Source organism: Choloepus didactylus, chromosome 18, assembly GCF_015220235.1.
Source record: "Choloepus didactylus isolate mChoDid1 chromosome 18, mChoDid1.pri, whole genome shotgun sequence".
Lineage (NCBI taxonomy): Eukaryota > Metazoa > Chordata > Mammalia > Pilosa > Megalonychidae > Choloepus > Choloepus didactylus.
In genome coordinates this window covers 25,282,050-25,308,570 of record NC_051324.1, presented here as the reverse complement: position 1 = coordinate 25,308,570, position 26,521 = coordinate 25,282,050, and the positions used below count along the sequence as shown (strand labels likewise).

Genomic DNA, 26,521 nt, shown 5'->3' with positions numbered 1-26,521 from the left:
CTTGTTGAGAAGTAATTAACTTGGAGTTAAAATTGGCTTTGCGTGGTAAAAGCCATTACAGACTTGGCTTTACCAAGAACTGTTTTTTCTTCATTGATTTTTTTCAACAAATATCAAGCACCTATATAAATGTACTGTCTATTAAAGAGGTTACTAGAGCTCAACCTATATAAAGAAAAAGCTAGATAGTTAAGTAGGAACTTGGGTTTCCATAGATAGCATGATGTCTACTTTAAACACAGAGAAATGGTGTGTTAATAAGGCTGGGACTCAATATCTTTAAGGTTAGATGAAGGCCTTGTCTACATTTGTGTACCCAAGTGTGCCTTTGAAAAAATGTGGAAACTTATTCTTTCCTCGGTTGAGAATTTCTTTCAAAACCTAAGATAACCCACTTTGAAAAATGATCTATAAAAAATGAAAATATCGAATTACTTTTGATTTATTAAAATGACAATTATGAAGTTTTTGTTAACATTGAAAATGCATGAAATATAAGTAAAATGTTAGTATTTGAAATTAATTTAAAGCATGATCTCAAATATATAACAAATGTATAGAAAGGGGACTGGGAAGAATTATCGCTTAGTGATGGCATTATTTATGATTATTATTTTCCAAAGTGGGCGTGTTTTACTTTTTGTATGTTACTTTTATGATCAGAAAACTAAATTTTTTTTTTAAATATTCAGGCTTTATTTAAGGAAAGTAAACAAAATAAACCTTTTATGGAATTACTTATGAGACATGAAGACACTGAAACTTATTGATTTGATAATTTAAGAAGGCGGCTGATATTATTCACAAGGATTTGCTGGTTCTACCTAACTCACTTCAAAGGTAATATCCTTAACGGTTTTGAATGTTCCTGAATATTTTTTAAAATGTGAATTTAGAGGTGCTTACTTTTAGGTAAATGTGACTATCTGTTCTAGTTTGCTAGTGCTGCAGAATGCAAAACACCAGAGATGGATAGGCTTTTATAAAACGGGGGTTTATTTTGCTACACAGTTACAGTCTTAAGGCCACAAAGCGTCCAAGGTAACACATCAGCAATCGGGTACCTTCACCGGAGTACAGCCAATGGCGTCCGGAAAACCTCTGCTAGCTAGGAAAGCAGCTGGCGTCTGCTCCAAAGCTCTGGCCCCAAAACGGCTTTCTCCCAGGACGTTCCTCTCTAGCAAGCTTGCTCCTCTTCAAAACATCACTCACAGCTGCACCCCCTTCCCTCCCCCCGAGTCAGCTCACTTATATAGCTCCACCGATCAAGGCCCACCCTGAATGGGCGGGGCACACCACCATGGGAACGTCTCATCAGAATCATCTCCCACAGCTGGGTGGGGCACATTCCAAGCAAATCCAACCATCACCAAACATCTGCCCCCACAAGACTACAAAGATAATGGCATTTGGGGGACACAATACATTCAAACCGGCACACTATCTATGAGCCGGCCAAGTTTTGCATTTATAGTAAAAGAAATGTGGACATGAAAGTGCTTTGAAAAACATAAAGCAAGACACAAAGGTAAACACCACATAATTAGATCTTGGTGCAAATTTTTATTGATAGGGATCATTATCATTGTGTTCAAGGACAAAGATTTCCCTGTGGTGTGCAACTGTGGTTACTGTTTGTAGAAACCAGGTGCTGGGGTGTGACTGTGCCTCTTAGACTCACAGTTTGCTTTTGCAAATAGTCTAAGGTAAAACTGAGGAAGCTGCAGTCTGGAGGGTGGTGGAGACCAGGCCTAGAGTATCTTCAATGCAACAGATGCTTATTGAGAAGTTTAACAGCAAGGAACTGTGTAGCAGGGATATCAAGATAAAGAATAATAACCCCTTGTTTGTGCCCAGCACATAGTTTACCATGGATTTTTGAAAATATTTTCTCACCTAATTCTTACAACCTACCTGTGAAAGAGGTGGAGAAATCCCCATTTTACACAGCAGGCTAAGTAGTGTCCTCCATGTAACTCAGATTCTCTGATCCTATCCCAGTGCTGAATGGCATGGCTGCCTCCCAGATAGACAGTCCCTTCCCATCAGGGCATGCAGTCTAGTGGGGAAGCAGATATAGCGTTATCAGTGAAGTCCCTATTGAGCAGGTGTTCTTGCTGAGAGCAAACAAAGTATAAGAGAAATAGAGAGGAGGGTGATTAACTTCTTCCTGGCCACACTCTCAGTCCTAAGAGCAGGTTGCCTCCTCTTCTGTGCTGTATTTCTTCAAATGCCATATGGCTTTTGTTGGTGCTATCCTAAAAGGAAAAATTTTCCATGAAATACCTCGTCTGCCTATGGAACACCTCATTTCATCCCTCTTTAGGTTTTCCAATTCTTTTCCTCTTGTCCCGTTGTTGCTGTGAATGCCATTCTCTGGTTCTGTATTGCTGTGTCTATTTTCTTGAGTCTAAAGGTGGATCTTGGCCTTGTCATCGCCCCTAACTATTTATCTCAGTCTCTCCAGATGGATCTTTTTCCTTTGCTGTATCTCTCTCCATCTCTCTTCCCATCACTTCATTTCTCCTTTTGTTCTCCTTCCTGCCCTGTATCTGCTTCAGCTGATAAGAATTATGGTTCTAAACAAAATAACTTTTATTTTCAGAAGAGTTTAATTTTCTGTTATCATTTTAAAAATAAATGAGTGGTTGGAGGCCTCCAAGTTCTGTCTTTCAGTTCTGGGGCTCAATAGATGTTTTGAGTGTGAATCTTAGTCATTTTTTCTGTGGATTCATTTTTCTGCATAAGAAGACAGTATCCTTTGTCAAAGGTATTTGATCACATAATTTAATGGCATTCACTTGAGAAATCTGAAAGTATTTGAGAAGTAAATACGGTACTTTCTATTTAAGACTGGAGAAACCAGGAAGCCGACATGGGAATAGTCCCTGTGTCTGTTTTTCCTAATGGCATCCAGAGAGGGGCTAGAGTCATGGAGGAAACAGAACAAAAAAGCAGGGTCATCTACCTCAGTGGCAGCGGAAATCCCTCTATGGCTCTCCAAACCTGGGAACTTCATAAATTCCCAGTTCAAGGGGTGAGGCTCTGATTTGGTAAATAAGTCCTGACATCTAGTAACCTCAGCTTTGCTCCTGAAACCCACACAAGAAGCATAATTAAAAACTCCTTAAATCTCAACTTTACAGCACGAAGTAGTTGAAATTGCCCTAAAATATGAATCAGGAGCCCTGGGTTCCAGCTAGAGCCTTGCCACTTCATAGGATGACTTTGAGCAAGCCACTTTGCTAGTCTGGGCCTAGGTTTCTTCATTCATAAAATGAAAATAATAATATGTTCATTCTACCTCACTGGGTTAGTCTGAGAATCAAGTAAGATAATACATGTGAAAGTGCTTTGAAAAATTATAAAATTACATATAAATATAAACTGGTGTTAATAATTAGACCAGCATCAGAGCCCAGAAACTCCACCCCACATTTTATATTTGTGAATAAATAATTAGGAGCGGTGGTTATTATTCATCAGACACTAAAATGTGAATAATTATTACTCTTTCCTTGCTTATCAAGTTTGAAGGCAGTAAAAATATACTTATTAAGCACACTGACCTGGAAGGCAGAAAGAACTGAGTTCAAATCCCAACTCCACTACCAGCAATGTGACTCTGGGCAATTTTTAAATCTCTGGGCATTATTTTGCTCATATATCTATGTACAGTGAGGATAAGAGATTTGTGGTGAGGCTTCAATGAGATAATGCATGCAAAATGTTTGATGTAGTGCCTGGCACATAGTAAGTGCTCAATAAACATTAACTTTAAAAAGTGTCCATTGATGATTGAGCTCTTGCAGTATGCCAGGGATAACTTAGGATACAAAATTAAAAGATATGGTTCTTGCTTTCAAAGAGCCAACAATCCAGTGGGAAAACACATACCAATAAAAAGTAACATGCTAACTACTCCAATGGAATAAAAAGTTTAGAAAATGAACTTGTAAATCTACCTGGTAGAGACATGGAAACCTTAGAGGAGGAAACATTTGATTCTAAAGTTAAAGGGTGAGTAGGCATTGGTGTACACAAAAGGTCTGTCTGGGGTTTTTTATTTGGTCTTATCATTTGCCCACAGGGATCTGATCACTTGAGGAGCCAAAGTTCATGTTCCTGCTTGTTGTCTTTATGGTGGTTCAATCTAAATTTTCTGGTGACTTCACTGAGCATGGTGTTGGAAATTGATTTTGCTCACTATTTTCTATACATGAATGATTTAATAAAGATGCCTTATAAGCTGTACAAACAACTTGTTATGTAGGGGATAGGCTGGTTTTCCACCACTTAATAGTGTAAGTATCCTTGGTTCAGATTGCTGGCTCCTTTAAGGAGGGAAGACAGGAAGGATTTGTAGTGACCACTTGTCTTCTCTCTGGAAAAGCTGGACATGACTGGGACACATGGGGGAAGAAATACAAAGTGGAATGCACAAGGATTTGGTTTTCTGAAAAAAACTGCAAGTTTACAGAGAGCTGTTCTTTGTCCACATGGATGCAAAAATAAGGATTTTTTTTTTGGCCACAAAATGCCTTAATTTGCCACATACCTTCCTTGGTCCCAAACTGAAGTGTCTTTATCTAATTTCACCAAGTATATTAGCAGTGAATTTTGGAGTTAAGAGACATTGTCCCAAGTGGATGAAATTTATGACTTTTTTTTTAATTTAATTTTTTTTTTATTTTCTACTATCTTAATGTTGGCTAAATCTGTCAGCTCACCAGAAAGCTTAACAACTCACAGGAAGGTGTTAGAAGCTGGGTTCATTCCATGTTTCTACTCTGGTAACTGCCATATTAAAGTAATATAATTAACAGCTAACAGGAATCATCTTCTACTTTATAAAAGTCATAGAATCATAAGGATTTAGCCTGTCATCCAGCCTCCTCATTTCACAAGTGAGGAAACAGTGGCCCAAAGAGACTGAGCCCACCCAGAGCTAAGTTGTTCCAGAGTCGTCTTTTGGGACTTCTGTCAGCATTTGGTATGGTGGTGATTTGAAGGGACCCACTGTAGTTTCAATTGCGGTAGACATAAATGAATTATATATATTTTTCCACATCTGTTAGCCAAGGAAGGTACAGACCAAAACCAAGTAAAACTTGGAAGTTCCAAGAGAGAGAGAAGCTAGTGATAGCGAAACTATTGTATTGGCCCATGTGATTGGTGCCAGATGAAAATTCCAGTCCATTCAGATTTTAGGACACCTGGCCCAAAAACATTTAAATCAAGATGATGTCGACAACAAAACAGTCACCAAGACTCTAGATAGTATCTTGACCCAAAAGCCAAGAGGCAGTACCTCATCTACGGAAAGTCTGCAGACTTGATATTCCACCTTTTCCTGTAGGGATGGAGAGGTAGTGCCGGATTCTGTGGCAGGATTTAATGTTTGTGTGTGTGTGTGAAAGACCTTCCTCTCGAGAAATTGCAGCACTCTGGCAGAACATAGAAAAGACATCTTTGGTCCACAGAAGACCATTTCCATAAGACTTCCGTTTGGAAGCAAGAGTGCTTGGTAGAAGAGCAAGGTGGGCAGTTGGTCGCCCACTCCTTCCTTCCCCAAAGAGGGACGCCCAGAGCACCATTCGCAGCCAGCACCCTTGCCTGGTGCGTTCGCCCTGCCCTGCGTGGAGGAGTCCTGATAGTATTTTCCCACCTGGCTTTCTCCCCCCCTCCCTCCCACCGCCGTGGCCCGGAGCTGGGAGGGGAGGAAGGCTGAGGCCGAGACATTTCGTCTGCCAGGCCCGACTGCGGGGGAGGGGGAGACGTCTGCGATGACGGAACAGAAGCCCGGACGCCCGCAGACTCCCGGCAGGGGTGCCTGGAGCGCTTCGGCTCTTCCCGCCACTGCTTCGGCCGCGCGGCCGCTCGGGAGGCGGCGGCCACTCGCGCGCCCACGTTTCCCGTGCGCAGCACCCGCGGGCTCCGGACCTCCTCGGCCCCGGCAGCTGCTCGCCCGACGCCGCCGCTCACCCGCCCGCCGGCCGGCCGGGGGAACCCGGGAAACCCTCGGGGTCCCGGGGCGGCGGCGGCGAGACCCCGCCCAGCCGGCCAGCCCGCGCCTATCGCGGCCGCCGGGCCTGGTCACGCGGAGAGCCGTGCTGCGGGCTCCAGGCCAGCGCCCGGCGGCTGCCGGAGTCGCGGCGGGCCCGGGCGGGGGTGGAGGGTGGCGGGTGGAGGGTAGAAATACGGCCGGGCGGGCGGTGCCAGTCCTGGAGCCCAGCGGAGCCGATCTGAGCCACGCCGAGCGGCGCCGAGCGAGGCGGCCGGATCCCTGCGCACCCATGCTGCTGACGCTGGCCTGGGGCTCACTCTTCTTCCCCGCGCTCTTCGCGCTCTGCACCTGGGGGCTACGCCGCGTGTGGCCCGAATGGACCGACTTCGACTGCGTGATGATCAGCACCAGGTACCGGGGCGAGTCCGGTGCTGCCCGTCCCTCCCGGCCGCGCGCAGGCTGAGTGGTGACCAGCCCCGGGCTGCGCCCGCCCCCTGCGCTAAGCTGAGGGCGGAGAAGGGGGGCGACAGGAAGCGAGCGGGCTGCTCCTGGGCTTCCTTGCCCCCTCTCTGTCGCGCTTGCCAGAGCTTTCCTAACACCCTTAGTGCCCTCCCTCGGGGGGAGAGGGAAGGAGGGAGGGAGCCTCCCACGCTGATCAGGATGTTTGTACATCTCTTGAAGTCTACTTCCAACATCTGCCTGCTGCCTTGGGGTCGGGAGGCCACCCGCCGTTCGCTTTATGGTTTTCCTTGGCGCCCTGGCAGCCTAGGGAAAAATCAGGTTGAAGATTTGAGACTTTATGCTGTCCCCATGACTGGATTGAGCTCGCTTTTCTTTCTTTTTTTCTTTTCTGTCCCACATTAGACTGGTTTCTTCAGTGCAGGCTGTGCTCGCCACCGGATCAGGGATCGTCATCATTCGCTCCTGCAGCAACGTGGTCACCGACAGGTAATATCCAATACCAGGTGAAAGAAGCACTAGTAACAGGGAGGAGGAAGTTTTTTGAAGCTCCTGCAATGTAGGGGCTCACAGGCATCACTAGTTCTTTATGCTGCTAGCCAGCTGATTAATGGGAAAACTTGGGCACCATAATTACTTCCTTCCTTCTCTCTTACCTTTCTCAGCATCCCCAGCTTAGGAGAAAGTAAACTGAGTCTGATCTAAGGTGTTGTGTTCAAGGGCACTGTGGTCCATTGATCCAAGTTCCTAATGAAATAGATAAGTGTGAAAAGTGTTCACAAGAGTTGGAATATGGCTTTCCGTTCTTCGAAATGCTCTCACATGGATTCTCCTCTGGAGCATTCATTGGTAGAGTTTTGTCCAGTGTGGGTAGCAGTGCCTTAAAGGAACAAATTCACCACCCCCTTTCCCCCAAAAGGCTGCTCTTGTCTTTCCTCTGGATGTAGTAAAAGTGATGAAAGATGTTTCTGATGTTTTCAGAAAACTAACTTATACAGGTTAGAGCTTGTATAAGAGCTCAGTCCAGAAACAGGTCAGGAAATATGCATCTATCTGCAGTTTCAGTGGGAAAAAAAAATCATAAATTAAGGTCAGAATGGTCAACTTTATCTAGTATGTAGATTTGGACAACGGTGGTTCTTTTTTTTAAGCCTTTTTCCCCCCACCTGTCTTCCTAGAACCACTCTCACTTTCTCTCATGTTAGTCAGATGTGCAGGGAAAGTTTAAAAGTCTTTCTGTGATGCTTTTCTCATGTTGACTGTGCTAAGTGTCCTGCTTTTCACCTATTGAGACCAGGAGAGCCTGAGTAGGGTATCTATCTCATGGTAGCCTGCAAATTTGGCGCCTAGATCTTACTTGGGATTAATCCTGCCATCGTGATTTTTGTGCTTTCTTCCTATGCTTCTTTTCAGACAAAACCGGTTATTGGCAATGAATTGTAGATGCTGAGAGGAGAACATAGGTCAAGCAACCTTGTGTGCATATACCAAAGGTTAACTTGGCATTTACTTGGCAGGGTTCAATTTTTATTTTAATTGAGCATTTTCTGATCATGCTCCCTCCCTGCTCCCAGTTTCAGATCAAACTTGAAACTAGCTTCCTTAGTTCCCAATTGATAATAAGCATTCTATGGAAGGCATATGTGAAAAGATATCTAAATTGAAATCATGTACTAGGCTGGGAAGGATTAGATTTACTTAGTTGGTAAATTTTTATTGAACATCCCTGTGTTAGGTAGGAGAGACAGTTCCTCAACTGTAAGGCTGCTCTTGTCTTTCCTCTGGATGTAGTAAGGATTAAACTAAGACAAGTGAGGATCCACAGCATTAGCTTGAGCTAACTCGAGGTCAAGTGGCAGGTAACCAGTACACATTTCAGAAAAAGAGAGATGCACATGATTGACTTTTAGTTCAATAGCACCATTGTAGCGTTACCTCCCCAGACCCGTTGTCTTTTAGTGGCTAAAGCATGGTAGCAAACCTGAGTTTGGTTTTCAATTTCCTCCTTTTATGTGTCTTCATGCCTTAGATTGTCAATTTGCAAAAAGGAGAAAGACACCACATTTCTGTGCCTCCTTTACACTGATGCACAAGGAAGCTCTAAAGGCACCTGGATCATCTGAAAAAGGAAGGCCTTATGGGGTCACATACTGTGTATCCAAATATTTCTCTATGATATGCCTTCCCATTTTATGCCTTTATATAGAATGCTCATAGATGGGAGGGGGTATCTATAAATCCCCCCAAATTATATTGATGTGGGTCCAAGGACTTCAAATTCCTAAAGAGGTCTGGACCCCTAAAAAAGGCTGAGTCACAGTTATAGGCAGTTTTCTCAGTTTAAGCACTTATATATTTGGAGAATACTTTTTTTTTTTTACCTTTGAAAGCACTTTCACATTTTTAGCTTTTTAATCCACACAACTTTGCCAGAGAAGTAAAATACGGATTATTGTCCTCAGTTTTCAAAAAATCTAAGTTCCAGGCTAGTGCAAGTTAATACCATAATCTAGAGCTCTTGCTAATAAGCCTTCAAATAATTCTACCCAAGAGATTTTTTGAATTGACACTTTTTGTGAAATATTAAACTCCTAGGGCTCCCTTCCCAGGGTGGCCAGTTATATTTCAGCCACGCTTTTAATAGCTCTTCCTAGTTATCGCAATTGGAATTACTTCAAGAAAGCAACTAAGATCATAGATGGGTGGTAGAACAAGAAGTGCATCTTTTTGCCTACTTGCTCTAGCAAAATGGAACCTGGCTAATTAATTCAACTACAAGAACATTATCTATACTATTACTAACTTGTTTGCCTTCATATTATTATGCTGTGGCATGTACAAAGTCACTCAGGACAGAAATTTGAATGCTACCATCTATGGAGTATATTTGAAACGTTGCAATTCAGGGGACTGGCTCCTTAGAAAATCATCTGAGACATAGTTAAAAATATAGATTTGGGGCCCTAGGCATATGAATTTAGAATCTCTTGGACATGGTTCCATACAAGCACTGCAGATGATTCTAATGTTCAGGTAGTTGAGGAACCTTAAAACTAAACTGTGTCTCCTACCTAACACAGAGATGTTCAATAAAAATTTACCAACTAAGTAAATCTAATCCTTCCCAGCCTAGTACATGATTTCAATTTAGATATCTTTTCACATATGCTTTCCATAGAATGCTTATTTATCAATTGGGAACAAAATTGTATTAATTGCAGAGACTTTCCTTCTAATCTACTCTAGGACAGTAACAAACTATTATTTCAATTCAGCAAATATTCATTCAGCCCCTTTGGGTAGGGTTGCACAGTGTTAATGCTTGCATTTGGGGAAACTTGTCAGAAGTAAATGGGAAACACTGTCTTTTGTCCCAGCTTTTCTCCAGGTATCTAACTGCTGTCATGTAGTCGTTAAGCTCTAGGCACAATTCCAGACATATTTTCTTAATGAGTAGAATTGTGATTAGTCATAGATTTCAAAGAAAATGGCCAGGGTTGCTTCCCAGAAACTCCTAGTGTGGGGTTGCATGCAGGTGCAAGAGGAAACATGTAGGTTCAGGGTTTTCAGTTAGCAGGCTCCCCACTGTTGAGCAATGAGTGGAGTTAAACTGGAAATATTAGATTTGGGATTTGTAACAGCTTCCAAACCAGTTTCTTGGTGGGGCTGTTGAATCATTTGTATATGTACCTACATCAAAGTCACCTTTTATCACAAAATGCCAGAAGATCCATTACTATTGTGTAGCTAAATCGGGCTGAAAATGAAATAGTGACAGCAAGTCACTTAAACATGGGGTGTTGACTAGATCCCTGGTTTCTGTCTTTGACGCTCATATGAATTTGCCCTGTAATTTGAGAAAGCTGCCCACTCTCCTGGTTTATCAGTTCCAGCATATCTTCATTGTAAAGTATTTAAAATAAAAGCAGCCGATTAAGTGCAAAGTTTAAGGGAGCGTATTTGAGAAAGAGGTCAGCTTTGAGCTTTCATAATTGATATCCACAATCATTTCATGGACCATTCATCTGCTTGCTTTTAGGTACTGGCTTGCCCGAGAATACATCTGGTTTTTGGTTCCATACATGATCTATGACTCCTATGCCATGTACCTCTGTGAATGGTACCGAACCAAAGAGCAGGACCGCAGACACTCTCTAGCCACATTTCGAAACTTCCTAAGTCACAACCGCCTGATGATCATGCATCATGCAGTCATTCTGTTTGTCCTGGTGCCGGTTGCACAGGTATGGCCTCTGGGACAGCAGGCCAGCACAGCTGGTCACTTGGTTTCTCCTATTGAACTGGGTATCACTGAACTTGACCATTCCTTAAGAGTCAGGATTTTGCCCCTCCTTTCTTTCTGCACCCACTCTCTTTTTTTATTTTATTTTTATTTTTTTATTCCGTTTTATTGAGATATATTCGCATACCCTACAATCATCTACAGTGTACAATCAGTTGTTCACAGTACCATCATATAGTTGTACATTCATCACAATTTCTGAACATTTTCATTCCTCCAAAAAAATAAAATAAAATAAAAATAAAAGTAAAAAAGAACACCCCAAATATCCCATCCCCCCATCCACCCTTCTCTTTCAGTTAATTTTTGTCCCCATTTTTCTACTCATCTGTCCATAAACTGGATAAAGGGAGGGTGAGCCACAAGGTTTTCACAATCATATGGTCACATTGTGTAAACTATATAGTTAAACAGTTGTCTTCAAGAATCAAGGTTACTGGGTTGCAGTTAAACAGTTTCAGGTATTTCTTTCTAGCCATTCTAACACACTAAAGACTAAAAAGGGATATTTATATAATGCATGAGAATAACTTCCAGAATGAATGACTTGTACCTACTCTCTTTGTGCCAAAAGCTTCAGCAGTTCAATCCCCCATGCAAATAGGGTAGAAAAATAATTACATCTGAAATGCTCGTGCTCCTGTTTACCAGCATTATTCTTTTTAGGAGTCCCAAAGTCCTCTGTGACTCCTTAGCATTTGTCAAAGGCTCTGTCTTTAGTTCATATAATATAAAAATATATAAAATACAATGCAAAACAATATGAAAATTGTTTTAAAATGACAGTCACTCAAGTCAATTGGTTGTTTGATCTAAAGGTGCCAGAGAATACTGTTTACATTATTTTGATGTCACAAAAAAACAGACCACCCCCCCCAAAACAAACAGCCTCATAATTTCTCCCCAGATTCATTTTCCCATGAAGACCCACCCAGCAATGAATAGAAATGGGAATGCAGGGAGGAAACGATTAAGTCCTGAGTGTCTATCATGTGACAGGAACTTAATTTAAAAGCTCATAGCTTTCAAAATATTAGAAATTATGAGCCCTGGCCCATAGAGGAAGAAACGGAGGCTGCAAGAGTTTACTTGTCTCACACAGGGACACTAAGTGACAGACCTGGGATTCTAGTGTGCTATACCATACTGCCTCCTTGAAAGGGAAAAGGGAGAGGTAAAGTGTATTCAATTCTTGAAGAAGCCTCTCTTGATTGCTTTGGGACCCTAACATTTAGCACAGGAGCCTGGCACATATTTTGTCAAACTGAACTGGCCAAGTGCCCTTGGCATAGCCAAGTTACATACCCAAGAGTCAGCTACAGAGCTCCTCTGGCTTTCACTGAAATTCAGAGGCAGCTTGGTGAATGACACAGCCAGCCTATCTGTATTTGCCTGTGGATCTAAAGATTCATCCATCAAACTGCTCTTGCTGTGGAAGCAGCAGAATATTAACTAGGTCTGCACTTACCCACTTAGCATTTCCCTTTCCCTTCACAGTCTCTCATATTTTCCCTTTTCAGTAATCCTAGCTAGAACGTTTCCTTCCAGGGGATTCTTAACCTCCTCCATTTTTCCTCTTTTCATCTGCAGAGGTTTAGGGGAGACCTTGGGGACTTCTTTGTTGGCTGCATCTTCACGGCAGAACTGAGTACTCCTTTTGTGTCACTGGGCAGAGTACTGATTCAGGCACGTATGATGAAGTGGCAGACAGGGTGGGGGAGGAAACTGCCTCTGCTTTTCCTTTGTCGATTGTGGGTTTGGAGAAATTTTCCTAGTGCCAGGAATGGTGGAATAGGAGACCCTTCCACAGACTTGCAGGCCAGTTGGCCATGATGAAATTGTAGGTTTGATCCAGGTTTGATCCAGTTCACTATATTTTTGCCCTGGCCAAAGAGAGCTTGATGCATGTCTCAGTGTCAAGGAATTTAACTGCTTAGGTTTTGATTTGTATATATACCTGCCTGGCCTTTACTGTTATGGGATTTGGGCGGAACAAGGAACAGCTAGTCATTCCCCAGTGCCCCCACCTCTTAGTAACATTGCATTCTCCTTCCCTCTTCTTCTGCAGCTAAAGCAGCAGCACACCCTTCTGTACAAGGTGAACGGAGTCCTCACGCTGACCACCTTCTTTTTCTGTCGGATCCTTCTTTTCCCCTTCATGTACTGGTCCTATGGCCAACAGGAGGGACTGAGCCTGCTCCAAGTGCCATTCAAAATCCCCTTCCACTGCAACATAGCCAATGCCTTCCTCATCGCTCCCCAGCTCTACTGGTTCTCTCTACTATGCAAGAAGGCAGCCCGGCTCTTTGACACTCCCCAAGCCAAAAAGGATGGTTAATTGTTCCCAGGAGTCAGGCAGTGGGGTGCCTCCTCACACTAGCTGCTTCCTCCACTCAGCATTCTGTGGACCAAATTGTGCCCTGGGGGGCATCAGCCTTTTGGATATTGATAAGCAGATGGGTTTGAGTTTTTCTAAAGAATATTCATATTACCTCTCTCTTCAACTTGCCCCTTTTGCAAAAGCACTTTTTTCCTTAGTAACAATTAATCAATCCTGTCAGACCTCCACTGACAGCAGGGTGGTTTTAATGCAAGCCCACAGATCCTCTCCTGGGTCTCATCTCAAAGGCCTGGGGTGTGAAAATAGGTGAACCAGGGTGATAAAGTGACTGGGCACCCACCTGGTCCTTTGTCTTGGTGGCTATTGACCTTTACAACCAACCACTCAGGACAAGTCTCCACGCATACTGGGCCAGCAGAAGCAAGTGATGACTTGAAGTAATGTCTTTGCTTGTGACGTTGGCCTGGGAAAATCGTTGTGGGTAGGTAGTTTGTTTACTAAGGTGATCACCCATTAGTTCTTTACCTCATCCTCTCATCCATGTGCCAACATTGAATTTTCATGTGCACTGACTTCCAGTCAGAAGTCTCACTGAGTAGGGGTGGGGGTGGGGGGCAGGGATGGGATCCGAAGCACTTGAGTAGTTAGGGAAGCCAAGTGGTCGGCACCGCCTTTTGCAGGCTGACTCAGCAGGAAGACCAGTGTCAAACTTGTAAGCTTATTGTCAACAGTCAGATACTACTCAGCGTGTCTTCTGGCCCAGCTTTTCCTATACCCACATGCACAGGACTCCCCCATAAAACTACAGGGTCAAGGTGAAATGATGGCTTTAGTAGCTATGAACTGGGTAATCCCACTCTTTTGACAGCATTCTTTTCATATGAAGGGGAAACAGACTTCTGTACCCCAAGTTGTGAGTACTGTACACAGAGGTTCCTGAAAAGCCAGAGCGTGTTGGTCCAAAGCCCATGCCCTTGTGAGTGCACCATCATTTAACCACAGAAGGCTGGAGAGCAAGAATGCAGACAGGCCTGGCCAATGTGTGTCCTGTGGACTGACTCCTCCCTAAGGAGCCACATATACCCTTCACCCACCACTTGCAAATAGGAGCCTTTGGTGCCAGCACTAATCATTCCTCATCCACTAGGATGGGTTTTAGAAACTGTTGCTACCGTGAAGTTTTTTTCAAGTGGTAGTGAAAAACTAGACTTTTTAAAGTGTCTTTTAATTCATTGTTGTCCATGAACTTTTAAAGTACCAAATGATACGTGTCTCAGATTTTGACTATTTCAGTCTTTAATGGGTGCCATTTTAAAAAAACGTAAAATGCTGTAATTTTTTTACTGTTTTGTTTACTATCAGTTTATTAATCACCCCATACGGAGACTAAATTGCACTAATAATTCCCAATTTATTTTCATCCATGAAAGACATCAATACCAGTTTCCTGTAAGAACCGTTTTATGTCTTGACACAACTATCTGCTGTCTGCTGTGATGTGGGTTGTGTTTATAGCTGTGTGACGAGGGGCTGGGAGTGTGGGAGCCAATGCCTCCAGCCCCCAGGAGGGCCAAGCTCATACCTTGCTCTAACACATTTCTGCAGCTCATGGTTCCAAGGACACATTAAAGGTTCCCGGAGTTCAAGCCCTGTAGTCACACGTAACTTGAGGCCTTTTCTTCTCTTCCTAGGTGAATCCCAGTTAGGAGTTGGGAAGATGGAAGCCAGGTTGTTGGCCACAGAGCCGACCCACTGAAGGTGGGAGACAGGGCCTAGTAATGCCTCATTTTGAATGAGGATTTGGGCATGAAGGAGGTAAAAGGCATATCCTTTACCCTCCAGTCTCCTTAAATAAGCATAGAGTTCTGTAATATACCCTGGACATCTTAAATTCTCATTTTTATGCTTCCACACATTCCCTGTTCCCATTCTTCAAAATCATGACAATCCCATCCCAGGCAGATGATTATACCCATTTTTGAAACCCATCTCTGCTGTGTTTACCAGGACACCCTTTCTGGGTCCCCTGGAGTTAGACCGTATGGCACAAGTCCTCAATTCAGAAGACACGTTTTCCTGAGGTCATTAATATACCCCCTTAACACTTAATTTTTCTTGGCCCAAACCTCTCATTCTGTAATGGAGCAGGCCTCTCAGGACACACAAATCACACAGCCAATTGGTGGCAGGGTCCGAGCTGTTTTTCCCAGTTGCTGCCCTTTCCAAGATAACATGTGAAAAATATTGACTGTGGAAGAGAATTCCATGTAAAAGAACACACACACCCTGTAATTCTTCCCCCACTTGGGTGGTCTCACCTTTGGGCTTATGAAAATACTTCTCCCAGCTTAACTTTTATCTTTAAGATTCTAGCTGAGTCTAATTTGAGTGTCTAAGACTAGACTATTGATGAAATGAGAAGGACTCAAAAAGAGACGAGACTCAAAAGAAGAGAATTTTATAATTTGTATGTTACAAACATCTAAAAAACTATTTTCTTTACACTGTTTTTGCCATATACCTTTTATCTTGTGTACAATTTCACAAAACAGTAAGGTTTGTGCTTCTCAGCTCTAGCCCCTTCAGGCTTACCATATCGAGGCCCTTTTTCCTGATAGTCAGTGGTCAGAAGTTGCTGATTTTCTGCAGCAGGGTCTGGCGCCGCTCCTCAGGGCTAATGTTCTCAGCGATGGACTTTAAAAAGCGCCGCTCATTTACCTTCTGGAGCAAGGAGCTAACAGAAGGATTGGTCTTGCTCAGGGTTTCGTAGCAAGTCAGGATTTCCAAGGCCAAAACATACAGTGGTTCACACACCTCTTGGTGGAGCATGGCCATGATGTGCAGAACATGACAGAACATCTGGGTATAAACAAACAGGGTTTCCTGGGTCAGATCCTGCTCCTGGCCTTGGGCCCAAGGGCCCACTGACTGTATCAACCTAAGCGAGTCCAGGAGATTGGTCAGACTGGCACAAAGGAGTTTGACCACGTGGCCCCAGCCATCCACAGGAAGCCAATTGCGACAACTCTGGCTGCAGAGAAACTGGAAAGCTCTCAGGAAGAGTACGGAGAGTTGGAGCTCGTGGGCAAAGGGCTTCAGGTTGAGCAGGGGAACAAACTCAATATATTCTAGGCTGTAGGGAACATGGAGGAGCTGTTTCTCCAGCAGTCTCCTGGTCAGCTGGTGAAGGTACTGCCACTCCCGAGGGCTGCACCAAGGCATGATTTGCACCAGGGCCACCAGGAAGCCCTTACTGAACAATCGAACTTCCTCAGGGTTGCCCAAATCTACCACCAAGAGGGAGAGCATCTGCTCACAGATGGTGCTGGAGATAGAGCAGCACTCCATCCAGGCAAGAAGCCCTGTGCCTGGGCCATACCCCGGGTGGGCCTGGGAGGTCCACTCATCTTCAGAGAGCTTACAGATCTCAAAAAGTGTAGCCGGCACCTCACACTTGAAGTGGCCCTCAAAGAAATTCTTCAGTCTCAGGCCCACAGTCCAGTCTAGCTGCTCCACCTTCCGGTGGAGCCAGGACAGGGACTTGGTCCAGGTATTGGGGGGGAAGGTCTCAGCGTTAGCCAATACAGTCTCACAGAGGAGCTCTAGAATATGGATCACCAGATCCTTCCCATCCAAAAAGAGACACCGCTTTTCCTTGGGGAGCTGCCAGTATTTGCTGTAGCCATCCAGGAGCTGGCACAAGCAGAAAATGAGAGGGAACGGAGAGCAGGTCTGGAGCCAGTAGTCCTCCAAGCCTGCATTTGCTTCGAGAGTTTGGATGAAGATCTTCAGACTGACATCTACCACTTCGACATCTAGCATCAAGAAAGGCAGGACAAATTCCTTTAGCACCTCATCTGGCTCAAGAAGAGCAGCAACGGGAATCCCTTGGGGCTTCACAGGATTCATCAGACAGCTCAGGAACTCCAAAAACTGCTTTTCTTCCTTGGGTGTAGAGAACTTTCCCCAGACAGTTTCTTTGATGCATGATACCACAAAAGTGGTGGATGGATTTGGACCCTGCTCTTCTGTGAACCTGAGGGCGGGGAAGGCACTGAGAATCTGAGCCAGGAACTTGTGGGTGCCAAGATTGATGACAGCCATGCTGCACATTTTCTTTACTGTGATTTCTGGGTGCAGTATTACCAGGCGGGCCACGGAAGCCACGGCTTTAGCCAGGCCCTGTTCAGAGGCACTCTGTGTGAGCTGGTTAAAAGTTGTATTGAGGTCTTCCTGAAAACCTTCTAAGTAAGCCAGCAACTTCTCTGAGAGGCCCTTTCGCCCCCAGGAGAGCAGGATGCCTGAGAGAACTTTATTTTTGTCTGGCAGCGAGAGTTCTGCATAGCATTCCAGGATCAAGCTGACCACTTGTTTGATCTGAGATTCGGGGACAGCTCTGTCAGACATGCTGACTTCCATCACTGTTTCCAGCAGCTTTAGCACCAAGCCTGGCTCTCGGAAGAGAGACCTGTTATTAACCAGGCAGGAGAGCCACTCGTCTGAGAAGGCCCACTTCTTCTCGGAAGCAAAAATATAGCACATCTCCATATGCCGGTCCATCTTCTGCTCAATAATGGCCATGGCGATCGAGGCGGTGATGTCATTCTCGAAGCCCTCGTTCTTCAGCACCCTGTTGGTTTTCCTCAGGAAGTCCCTGACACATTCTGCCATCTCGGAGACCACCTGCCTCTCCTCCTTGGGCAGGTTGATGGTATCCAGGTAGAGCTTCAAGTTCTGGCTGAAGGAAGTCAGACTGTCACACAGCCGGTAACTATCATAATTTGTCCCCTGGCTGCTGTTGAGCATAGCCTGCAGCTCATCCCCCCACTCCCGCAGCAGGCTGTGCATGTACTCAAAGCCAATGAAAAGCGTCTCGCTTGGGAGCTTGGCCAGCGAGGTCAGGCTGACATCCCGCTCTGCCTCCTTCACCTTCTCCGCCAGCGCCTGTTGGTGGTACGGGTTCTGGGTGTCTGAATTCCACACAGAGATCACCGAGGCCAGTTTGTCTAGATACACTGTGGCAGACACTTCCTGGGGGTCATCCTCCACCAGCGCAAACACCGTCAGCATGTCGGCCAAGTTGGCTAATGCACAGCACTTCATTCCGGGGCACTGGATATTATTTTGGATTTGCTTCAGCCCATTGAGCAGCATGGCCAACAGAGGCATGGTAGGACACACATCTGGGTCTGACTTAAATCTCTTTGGAGGGTGGGAGAACTCATCTGAAGAGGACAGGTACTTATGGGCCATTGTCCTGAACTGGGAGAGCAGAGGGTCCTGCTGATTGCCCTTGTGCTTCATCATTTCCCACCAGACATCCAGGAAGAAGGCCACGTCCTTTGAAGAAGTGTCAACAGTCATGTGCTCCAAAAAGCGCTCTAGTTCTGCACGGCAGATGGTGGTGGGCAGGGCCATCAGGAGCTGGATAAAGAGTCCAGAAGCTTCCAAGGACTTCAGCAGCTCAAAAAGGATTGTGTGATTGATGGTGGGGATCATGTTGCCTACTGAGAAGAACACATCTTCCTGCCACCGAGTTTCAGTGTCAGATGGGGTGACAGGGTAGGGCTGAAGAACCTTGGCCCAGATGATGATCAGAGCTTTCTTCTTCCACGCAAAGGGCTGGGAGCGTGCTGAGGCCGAGGAGATCTCCCTCAAGGCCTCTACAATGGGCTGCCCAACGTGTTCCCAGTCGGACTTTGTCAATTCTGCCAGCATCTTGGGGCGGAAAAGCTGCTCAGCCAGCAAGAAGCCTCCATGCAGAATAGTCATTTCTTCACAGATGTTCAAGGGTCCTGCAAAGAGAAGCTGAATAAGGTAGAATGCAGTGAAAACATTTCAAGATAGTAAACATAAGTTATCGGGAGAGACGGCAGGAGGCTGGCTGTCAGTATCAAAGTTATAGATGTTAAGAGTTCTCGATGAGATCGGTGGGAGAAGAGAAGGAGGGGGTGGTTCCAGGAGCCACTGCAGAGCTGGAGGCAAGAGGACTTAGCTGAGGAATAAAAAATGACTCCCGAGCTCTCTAGCCTGGGAATGGGAGGATGATGGGTACCATTAGAAATAGGGATCCGAGGAGAATCAGAACAGGTTTGAAGGGAAGACAAGCTCAGTTTTGGTCATTTGGAGTCTGAGGTAGAACACTAAGGTAGAGATGTCCTCCAGTGATACAGGCCTGAAGCTCAGGAGGAAAAGTCAGTCCTGAGATGTGACTCTGGAAGCTGTCTGCCCAGAGAGGTCACTGAAATCAAGGAAGTGGATGAGATTTTTCAGAAAAAAGAGGATGAAAGGGAAAGCTGGCCTCAGGCAGGCTAGACTCTTCAGTGAAGGGAAGGTTTAGTGAGAGAGAGCAGGACAGAACCAAACTACAGAGGCCACCAGGTGCAGGTACAGACAGCCATACTTAGCAACCAAGTTTCTAAGTAATGATACAGATGAAGGCAGTGGGCACACAGGCCCCACCTTTCCCCTTCCCCCTTCCAGCCTGGCTTTGCAAACAGGTTCCAGACATTCTTTCAGAGAAATTGTTTGCCTCACAGCTTTTTCCAGTCAGATGTGCTGGAACTCCAAAATAATATCCAGTGCCCCGGAATGAAGTGCTGCACATTAGCGAACTTGGCTGAGATGCTGAGGTGTTTCCCCTGGTGGAGGATAACCCCCAGGAAGTGTCTGCAACTGTGTCTCTAGACAAACTGGCCTTGGTGATCTATGTGTGTGTGCAATTCAGAGAACAAGCTACTCAGGGACCTGGTTCTCTAATGGAAACCACGAGGTAGACACAAAAAATACTGCACTAGGTTAAGAAGGAAAAGTCCTTCCTTCAGTGTGCCTTGAATTTACAGACTTATCAAGGAAGGCTTCTCGGGACTTTTAATAAGACATGGGTTCATATCCTAGCTCAGGCATTTAAAAGCAACATGATCTTGGGCAGATTACTTCTCTGAGCCCCCTTTCTGCACAAGTGAGGATAATATAAACTTTCTATCATGACTGTGAGGATCCTATGACATATACTAGCCAAGCCCCAGGCACTGGGTGATGCTCACAGTTAGCTTCTGACCCCGTCTTCCAGGCATGCTCTGCGAGTTAAAAAAGATAGGAAGGAAGCTACAAAGAGTCTGATTAAGTGTTCGGTAAATGTTGGTTTCCCCAAATCTTTCCATTGGTGGGAGGACCAGAATCTTGTCACTATTCATCCCCTTTCCCAGCTCAGAAACATAGGACACAGGTCTTCACCAAGTATGTTTCCTTTGGCCCAGAAACTAAAATCAGAGTACAAACATTGCCTTATTATTCAATATTCCTGATTCCTTTCCCCTTCCCAAGGCTCAAAGGTGCTACCCCTTCCACAGACCCTAGTGCCAAGAGCACATCTTCCTCACTTTCACCAGCCAGCAGAGAGAACCCTGATTCCAGGAGACTTAAGAATATCCCGCCCCTCCATTTATGGCAGCAGCGAAAGGCCAAGGGATCAGCATTCCTGCACACACAGATGCAACCCACTTGTAACGGCAATCCATCTTGGTTCATCGTGGCTGGGTCAGACTCCTGGGGTGGGCTAGATTGCTAAGGGGGTCTTTCTGGCTCAAGCTGCTCTGTCAGGGCCCCCAAACTATATTTCCTTATGACTTTGTAAATTTAATTTTATTGTACCATTGACTCAGTGGAGCAGCTGTTTGACTCCCAACACCTGCCTTCCAGAGACAATAGTATGTACATGTGCTACTTGAAGTTAACTTGAAGTTAAACCCCAGGAGCAGTTAATGCCTGGGTAAATTCCCAGTGCTTTAACTGGTGCTTGTGGGTGCCCACACCCCCTTTTAAGTGCTTACTCTGTGCTAGGCACTGTGCTAAGTGGTGCACATATAAAATATTTTAATCTTCAAAACAATCTTTTCTAAGGATTATTATTCTTGTTTTAGAGATGGGAAGATTGAGGCTCAAAAACAATTTGCTCAGGGTGTCACAACTACAAACGGTGGGACTGAGAGACCTCCACAGCTGCCGGGCTCCAAACCCTTCATACTCTACTATTCCACCACTGCAGGGCTGGTTGAGAACAGAGACCAGAAATTTCTCCACAGCCTACACCTACAGGCACACGGTGGGGTGCCTCACTCCCAGTTCTCCCAGAACAGCTCTGGTCTTATCCCCTTAGAAGCATGTTCCGCAGTGTGGGAGGGTGGTGAAGGAGCCGCCTATTTACATCCGCTCCCCCTTCCTTTTTCCAGACCTTGACGATGAGGATTCTGAATCAAGATGCACGTGGGTTCAACAAGTACCACCTCAACTGCTGGAAGCCCTCCACACAACTGCTGGTTGCAAGCGCTTACTATGTGCAAGGTACTGTACCGGCAACTGCATACACGGGGACTCGATTAACCACCACCCCCAAACTCTGTGAGGTAGGTACATTTTCATCATCCCCAATTTATCGACGAGGAAACCTGATCGACTGGGTAAGAAACTTGTCAAAGAAGTTAGTAAGCGTTCAATAAACGAGTCCCTCGGGTGCCTTCGAGCCCGGCATTTCCCAAAGCACGTGCACTATTCCTTTCCACTTCCAGGAAATCTAACCTCACATCTGCTTCGCCTTTCACGTGGACGCGGGCCGGGAGAAGCAAGAGGCCCGCAACGGAGCGGCGAGGCCGGGGCCAAAGCCGTCTCCAAGGACTCCCCCGCCTCCCCGAGCCTTTCCCCGACCCGGAGAGGGTTGTGTAACCCGGACCCGCGCGAGTGTGCGCGGAGGAAAGCGGCGGGCCGGGCGGCGCCCCTCTGATTACGCGTTGCGGGCTTGGGACGAGCGAGCCAAGACACCCACCTAGGTCCATGGCGGCGGCGCTGGCGGCGGCACGGGCGCCCCTCCCCCTCAGCGGCCTCGGGTGCTGCGCAGGCGCCACGGCACAATGGGCGGTGCGGAGGGCGGTGCGGAGGGGCGGTACAATAAGCCGCGCCCCGGTCCCGCCTACAGCCCCAGCGCCCGCTCCCGTGCGGACCGCCGCAAACCGCTCGCCCCTCCACGCGCAGGCGCGGACTCACCAGCTAGCCCTCCGCGTAGACGCCGTCGAGCCCACTGCGCCCCCTGTCGGCGGAGGCGTCTGACCAGCCAACGAGCCGGTACCTGCTCCTCCCTCCTCCGTTGCGCTCGCGGCCCTGCCCCCAAACCTTAAGGTCCCGGGCCCCCGCCCCGCCCCTCTCCGGGAGCCACTCAGACCCCTCCAGTCCCCTGCCCACTCCTTGTTTCCTGAGCTCGTCGGTCCTACCCAATAGCCCCGTATTCTTCCCACCCACTGTTCGCCACATTCCCCCGCACGGTTCACCCACGCTGAATGCCCCTTCCCAGGCTACCACTTTCCCACACAGTCACGCCACGCCCTGAGAGGCTTCCCACCTGCACCGGGCCTCACTGTCACAAACATTCTGATCCGCCCAGCCCCAGACGGACGCCAGGTGCTTCTCATCCCACTCGTCTCCCTCAGACAGCAGCGCTCACTGATTTTAGGGCATCATGGACTCTTGAAAATTTTATGGGTAGTCCTCCCCAGAAAATGTACTGTGCTAGCCAACACACACACGCACACGCACACGCACACACGGCCTAACAATGTGAGACAGATTCCAAAACCCATGGGCTGCCAGTTTGCAGTATGCCCTTTATAAAAATCAATTTGATTTCCCACCGAGAAAACACAATTACCCTGTGTTCTTCCCACACCCTCCCGGCTCCCTTTCTCCCTTTCCCTTCTTTCCAGCTCCAATCACCAGCCTCAAGTGTTTCTAACTCTCCACTCTCTAGCTCCTAGGGCTGGCTACCACCTGGTAACGACAGAGGGGCCTGCCTCCACTACCCTAATGTGCCAAGCAGAGTTTGAGCTGGCCTGTGCAGCTGTCAAGGAGCTGAAGGGTCCTGTGAGTGATAAGGAGAAACTGTTGGTGTACAGCTATTACAAACAGGCCACCCAGGGAGACTGCAACATCCCTGCCCCACCTTCCTCAGATATAAAAGCCAAGGCCAAGTGGGACGCATGGAATGAGAACAAGGGAATGTCCAAGATGGATGCCATGTGGCTCTATGTTGCCAAAGTGGAAGAGCTGAAGAAAAACGAGGTTGGTTAAGGACAGATTGGTGAATGGAAGAAAGCAGCATCGCTCCTCTGTAGGGAAAGGGCTTCTTAAAAGACCTTGAGGGCTGAAATGTCCTGAAGCCACACCAACTTTAGCTGAGATACCAATAAATCACTTAAACTGCATAGGAGTGATTTTCTGCAGTTGAGCGGGAAATAAACTCAAAGTGACCGTCAGAGTGCCCAGAAGTGTCCAAAATCTATAAAAAGCTCTTCTCTGGGTTAAATGCTACCAGAACTGGCTTTCTGTATGTATAACTGAAGTCTCCAGCCTTCCTATTCCCAGAACAAATGTAGATATTTGGCAAGAGTTGAGGGGTGGGAGAACTGTGCTATCCAGATCAGAGGCCATAGGCCCTTACTTCTCCATGGGGTGTCTGTTCTCTACCAACCCAACACCCATGGAGGGGAAAGGTACTTTGTCTCCCAGAAAGCTAGTGTTGAGCCCCTAGTACCAAAAGCCCCTAGGGTGACAAGCCCAGTGAAGTCAATGCTTTGAGGAAGTCAAACTTTTAGTGTCCACATGGTGATGTAATTGATGCACCACAATACAGTGGTTGAGAAACTGCTGAAAGCTTCACTTGAAGCCTGGTAACCAACATTTTCTTGGAACTACTCCATAATCTGCTTGGGATGTTTGTGGGGATATATGTATGTGTATGTGGATCTTTTAGGAGCACAACACACCCTTATACAGCTTTGCAAGGGCCGAAGTGCTTGAGCTCAGCAGCTACTCCTTAGGGCCATCATGGAGCCATCAGCTCAAACAATGTGTGGCTAGGATATGGAACGCTAAATGATATTATTAAAGACATTGTTACCAGACCAAGGCGGTGGATTCTTTGTCCGATGTGCTCAAATAACCAATTCCTGTGACACCCAGGTTTCAGAGAGAGTTCTGTTGCTAGGGGCGAAGCAGGAGAGCAGATGGCCTATCGGCCCAAAATCTGTCTCCCTGAACTGCAGTAATTTTGATAGGTTTATAATATCAAAAGATGGGCAGGTTTTAGGATGAGCACAATGATCCCAGATGATGTAATTAGAGGTGATCTAATTATCGAGCGTGCACAGATTGGTTACATGCTTAGTCACAGAATGCATGTAAGAAAATGGTGGCCTTAATATGATGATGGGCATGATTTTTAGTATTATAATGAGGTATAGGTGACTTGTATGTAGGTTAAAGTCTAAGCTACTGCACATGTCAGGTGGGCCCATTTTGGTTAGATCCAACTTTGGTTGTCAAGGTAACTTTGGACTTCAGGTGGGTTAGTTCTGGGCTGACCCAAGACCCTTTATTAATAAACATTAGGGGCTGTCTTTAGTGATCATAAGACTTTGAAGTAAAAAAAACTGGATAAATGGGTACAAGTGAAGGTTAGTCACAAGGTTTTTACAATCACAAGGGCACAAGATAAAGGCTATACAATCATCAGAGATCAAGGCAGCTGGATTACAGTTCAGGTTTCAGGTATTTCCCTCTGTCTATTCTAATATACCAGAAAGTAAAAAGGAATATCTCTATGATTCAGTAATCATAATCAGCCCTTAAATCCTAACTTCTCAGTTATAATATTTCACAGAAACAGGTCTGCTGTGGCATGGGATTTCCCAGTACTTAATTAAAAACTCTCTTCATAGATCATTACCTTAAGTGAGCTCCAGTTCATGAGGGACCATTAAAAAACAGAAGCAACAACCAGACTTAAAGAGAACAAAGAAAACCAAATCTCAACCACCTCCAGTCTTCTGAGCATAAATTGGCAGGAAGTTGCTCTATAGCAATGAAATCCATTAATTCTTTAAGAGTGATGTATACCCTGGACACACCACCGTGACTACAGTAATCCTTAGAGCCTATAATCCAGGCAAGAACCACACTGCAAAAGAGCAGTGCTGTTCTCTCTTCTCTGGAGATGACAGGAACACATTTTGATGTTCTTAGGGCCAAGATAAGTGTGAATTAATACAGCCATACCATTCTGTAAATCATTATAAAATCAGATAAAGTAAAAATCTGTCATAATTGGGAATGCAGAAAGTACTCATTTCTACATAAAACATGAGTGCTTTAAAAAACTAGCCCAAACCTCCCTTCCCATCTCAGAAACCTCAGTCCTTCACGTACCCTCTTCTCACCACCTTTTAAAAACAACTTTTAAAAGTGACCTGTTAAAAAAAAGAATGCCAAAAAATTAGAATGGATTCGTTCCCCTCACACCTCTCTAAGCAGCTCATATCACTTTCCCCTGGATGGCAGCTGTGTCTAATTCAAATCCCTCCAACAGTACTCGCTGAATCATAACTGAATCAGGATTCTGATTTTCATCAGATTAATTAGTACCGCAAGATAATTAATAAAGTTACCATGAATGGGAAAATAGTGAAAATAATTCTAGGATGTCTCATTTCTACAGATGATGAATGTAAGAAATGAAGGAGTTGGATATCTGAATCTAGAATGAAAAGCAGTGGCCCCTATTCTAAAATTGAGCGTGTAACAAAGCAATTTGAAACACATACAATTTTAATGTGAAAAGCACAAGGAGATGTAAGGATAAAGAGGTGTAGTGTTATTCACTGAAGCTTTGTTTGGAATAACAAGGCTGGAAACATCCCAAGCTTCCATTAGTAGAGAGGACTGCATAAAATATGGCATATTTATTTCCACAGAGAAAATTCTCTATGTACTGAGAGGCAAGATCTCTAGGATATATCATTGCATTAAAAAAAGCACAAGGTACAATGAATATAGTGCACTAAGTTTTGTGGGGAAGAGGGAGAAAATTATATATTTGTAATTGCTTAATAAGTGGTACCTGAAAGGGCAGGGCTAGGAACAAGACTTTTCAATGTAAACATTTTTGTATTTTGAATTCTGAACTATACAGCTCTATTATCTAATATGCAAGTCTGAGGCAAGGATACTTCTCTATTGATCACTAAACTCAAGAGTAAACTTCCTAGTTATTTCTTATGGCTAAGGGTAAGAAACTTAGACCAAACGGGCAAACTTCCCATTAACTCTTACCATCAATTTCAGTGGACAAGTTGGAGCCCTTCTGAAAACCCTGGCTACTAAACCACGATGCCACTATGTGACACGTGAGACAGGTAATGAGCGTCACACCAAGGAGCACTGAATGTCCATGGCTTTGCTACTTCCACTGAGATATCAGGCAGACAAGGATTTCATACCACTAACTGCAGGCTAATCTAGAACTCCTGCAACATGGCTTCTCTAAATCTCTCTGGATTTAAACTCAAAATATGTATGAATGTACACT

The 26,521-nt window shown here is 45.4% G+C and overlaps 2 protein-coding genes across 6 annotated transcripts in view; one reads left to right on the top strand and one right to left on the bottom strand.

The window, feature by feature from the left end:
* Window positions 1–24,010, top strand: part of TLCD3A (TLC domain containing 3A) — a 44,424-nt gene extending 20,414 nt beyond the window's left edge. Inside the window, exons 3-10 of one of the 4 annotated variants that reach the window (XM_037808801.1) lie at window positions 693–840; window positions 5,755–6,418; window positions 6,872–6,955; window positions 10,506–10,710; window positions 12,360–12,455; window positions 12,838–12,867; window positions 21,342–21,453; window positions 22,907–24,010. In XM_037808801.1, the coding sequence (XP_037664729.1) occupies window positions 5,787–6,418; window positions 6,872–6,955; window positions 10,506–10,710; window positions 12,360–12,455; window positions 12,838–12,867; window positions 21,342–21,453; window positions 22,907–23,226 (1,479 nt within the window). In that variant the 5' untranslated portion in view covers window positions 693–840; window positions 5,755–5,786 and the 3' untranslated portion in view covers window positions 23,227–24,010. Of the gene's footprint in view, window positions 1–692; window positions 841–1,343; window positions 6,419–6,871; window positions 6,956–10,505; window positions 10,711–12,359; window positions 12,456–12,837; window positions 12,868–21,341; window positions 21,454–21,677; window positions 22,008–22,906 lie in introns of those variants that run through there. The other 3 variants (XM_037808800.1, XM_037808802.1, XM_037808803.1) reach the window with 3 other exon arrangements.
* On the bottom strand, window positions 15,553–22,049 carry GEMIN4 (gem nuclear organelle associated protein 4). 2 transcript variants are annotated; one of them, XM_037808798.1, is made up of 2 exons: window positions 21,932–22,049; window positions 15,553–18,905 (listed from the first exon to the last, which is right to left on the bottom strand). In XM_037808798.1, the coding sequence occupies exons 1-2, from the start codon at window positions 21,939–21,941 to the stop codon at window positions 15,736–15,738; spliced, it is 3,180 nt and encodes a 1,059-aa protein (XP_037664726.1). In that variant the 5' UTR covers window positions 21,942–22,049; the 3' UTR covers window positions 15,553–15,735. The 2 variants fall into 2 exon arrangements, with proteins under 2 accessions (XP_037664726.1, XP_037664727.1); XM_037808799.1 differs by having other exon boundaries at window positions 15,553–18,918; window positions 21,932–22,014.
* Window positions 24,011–26,521: the final 2,511 nt, after the last annotated feature.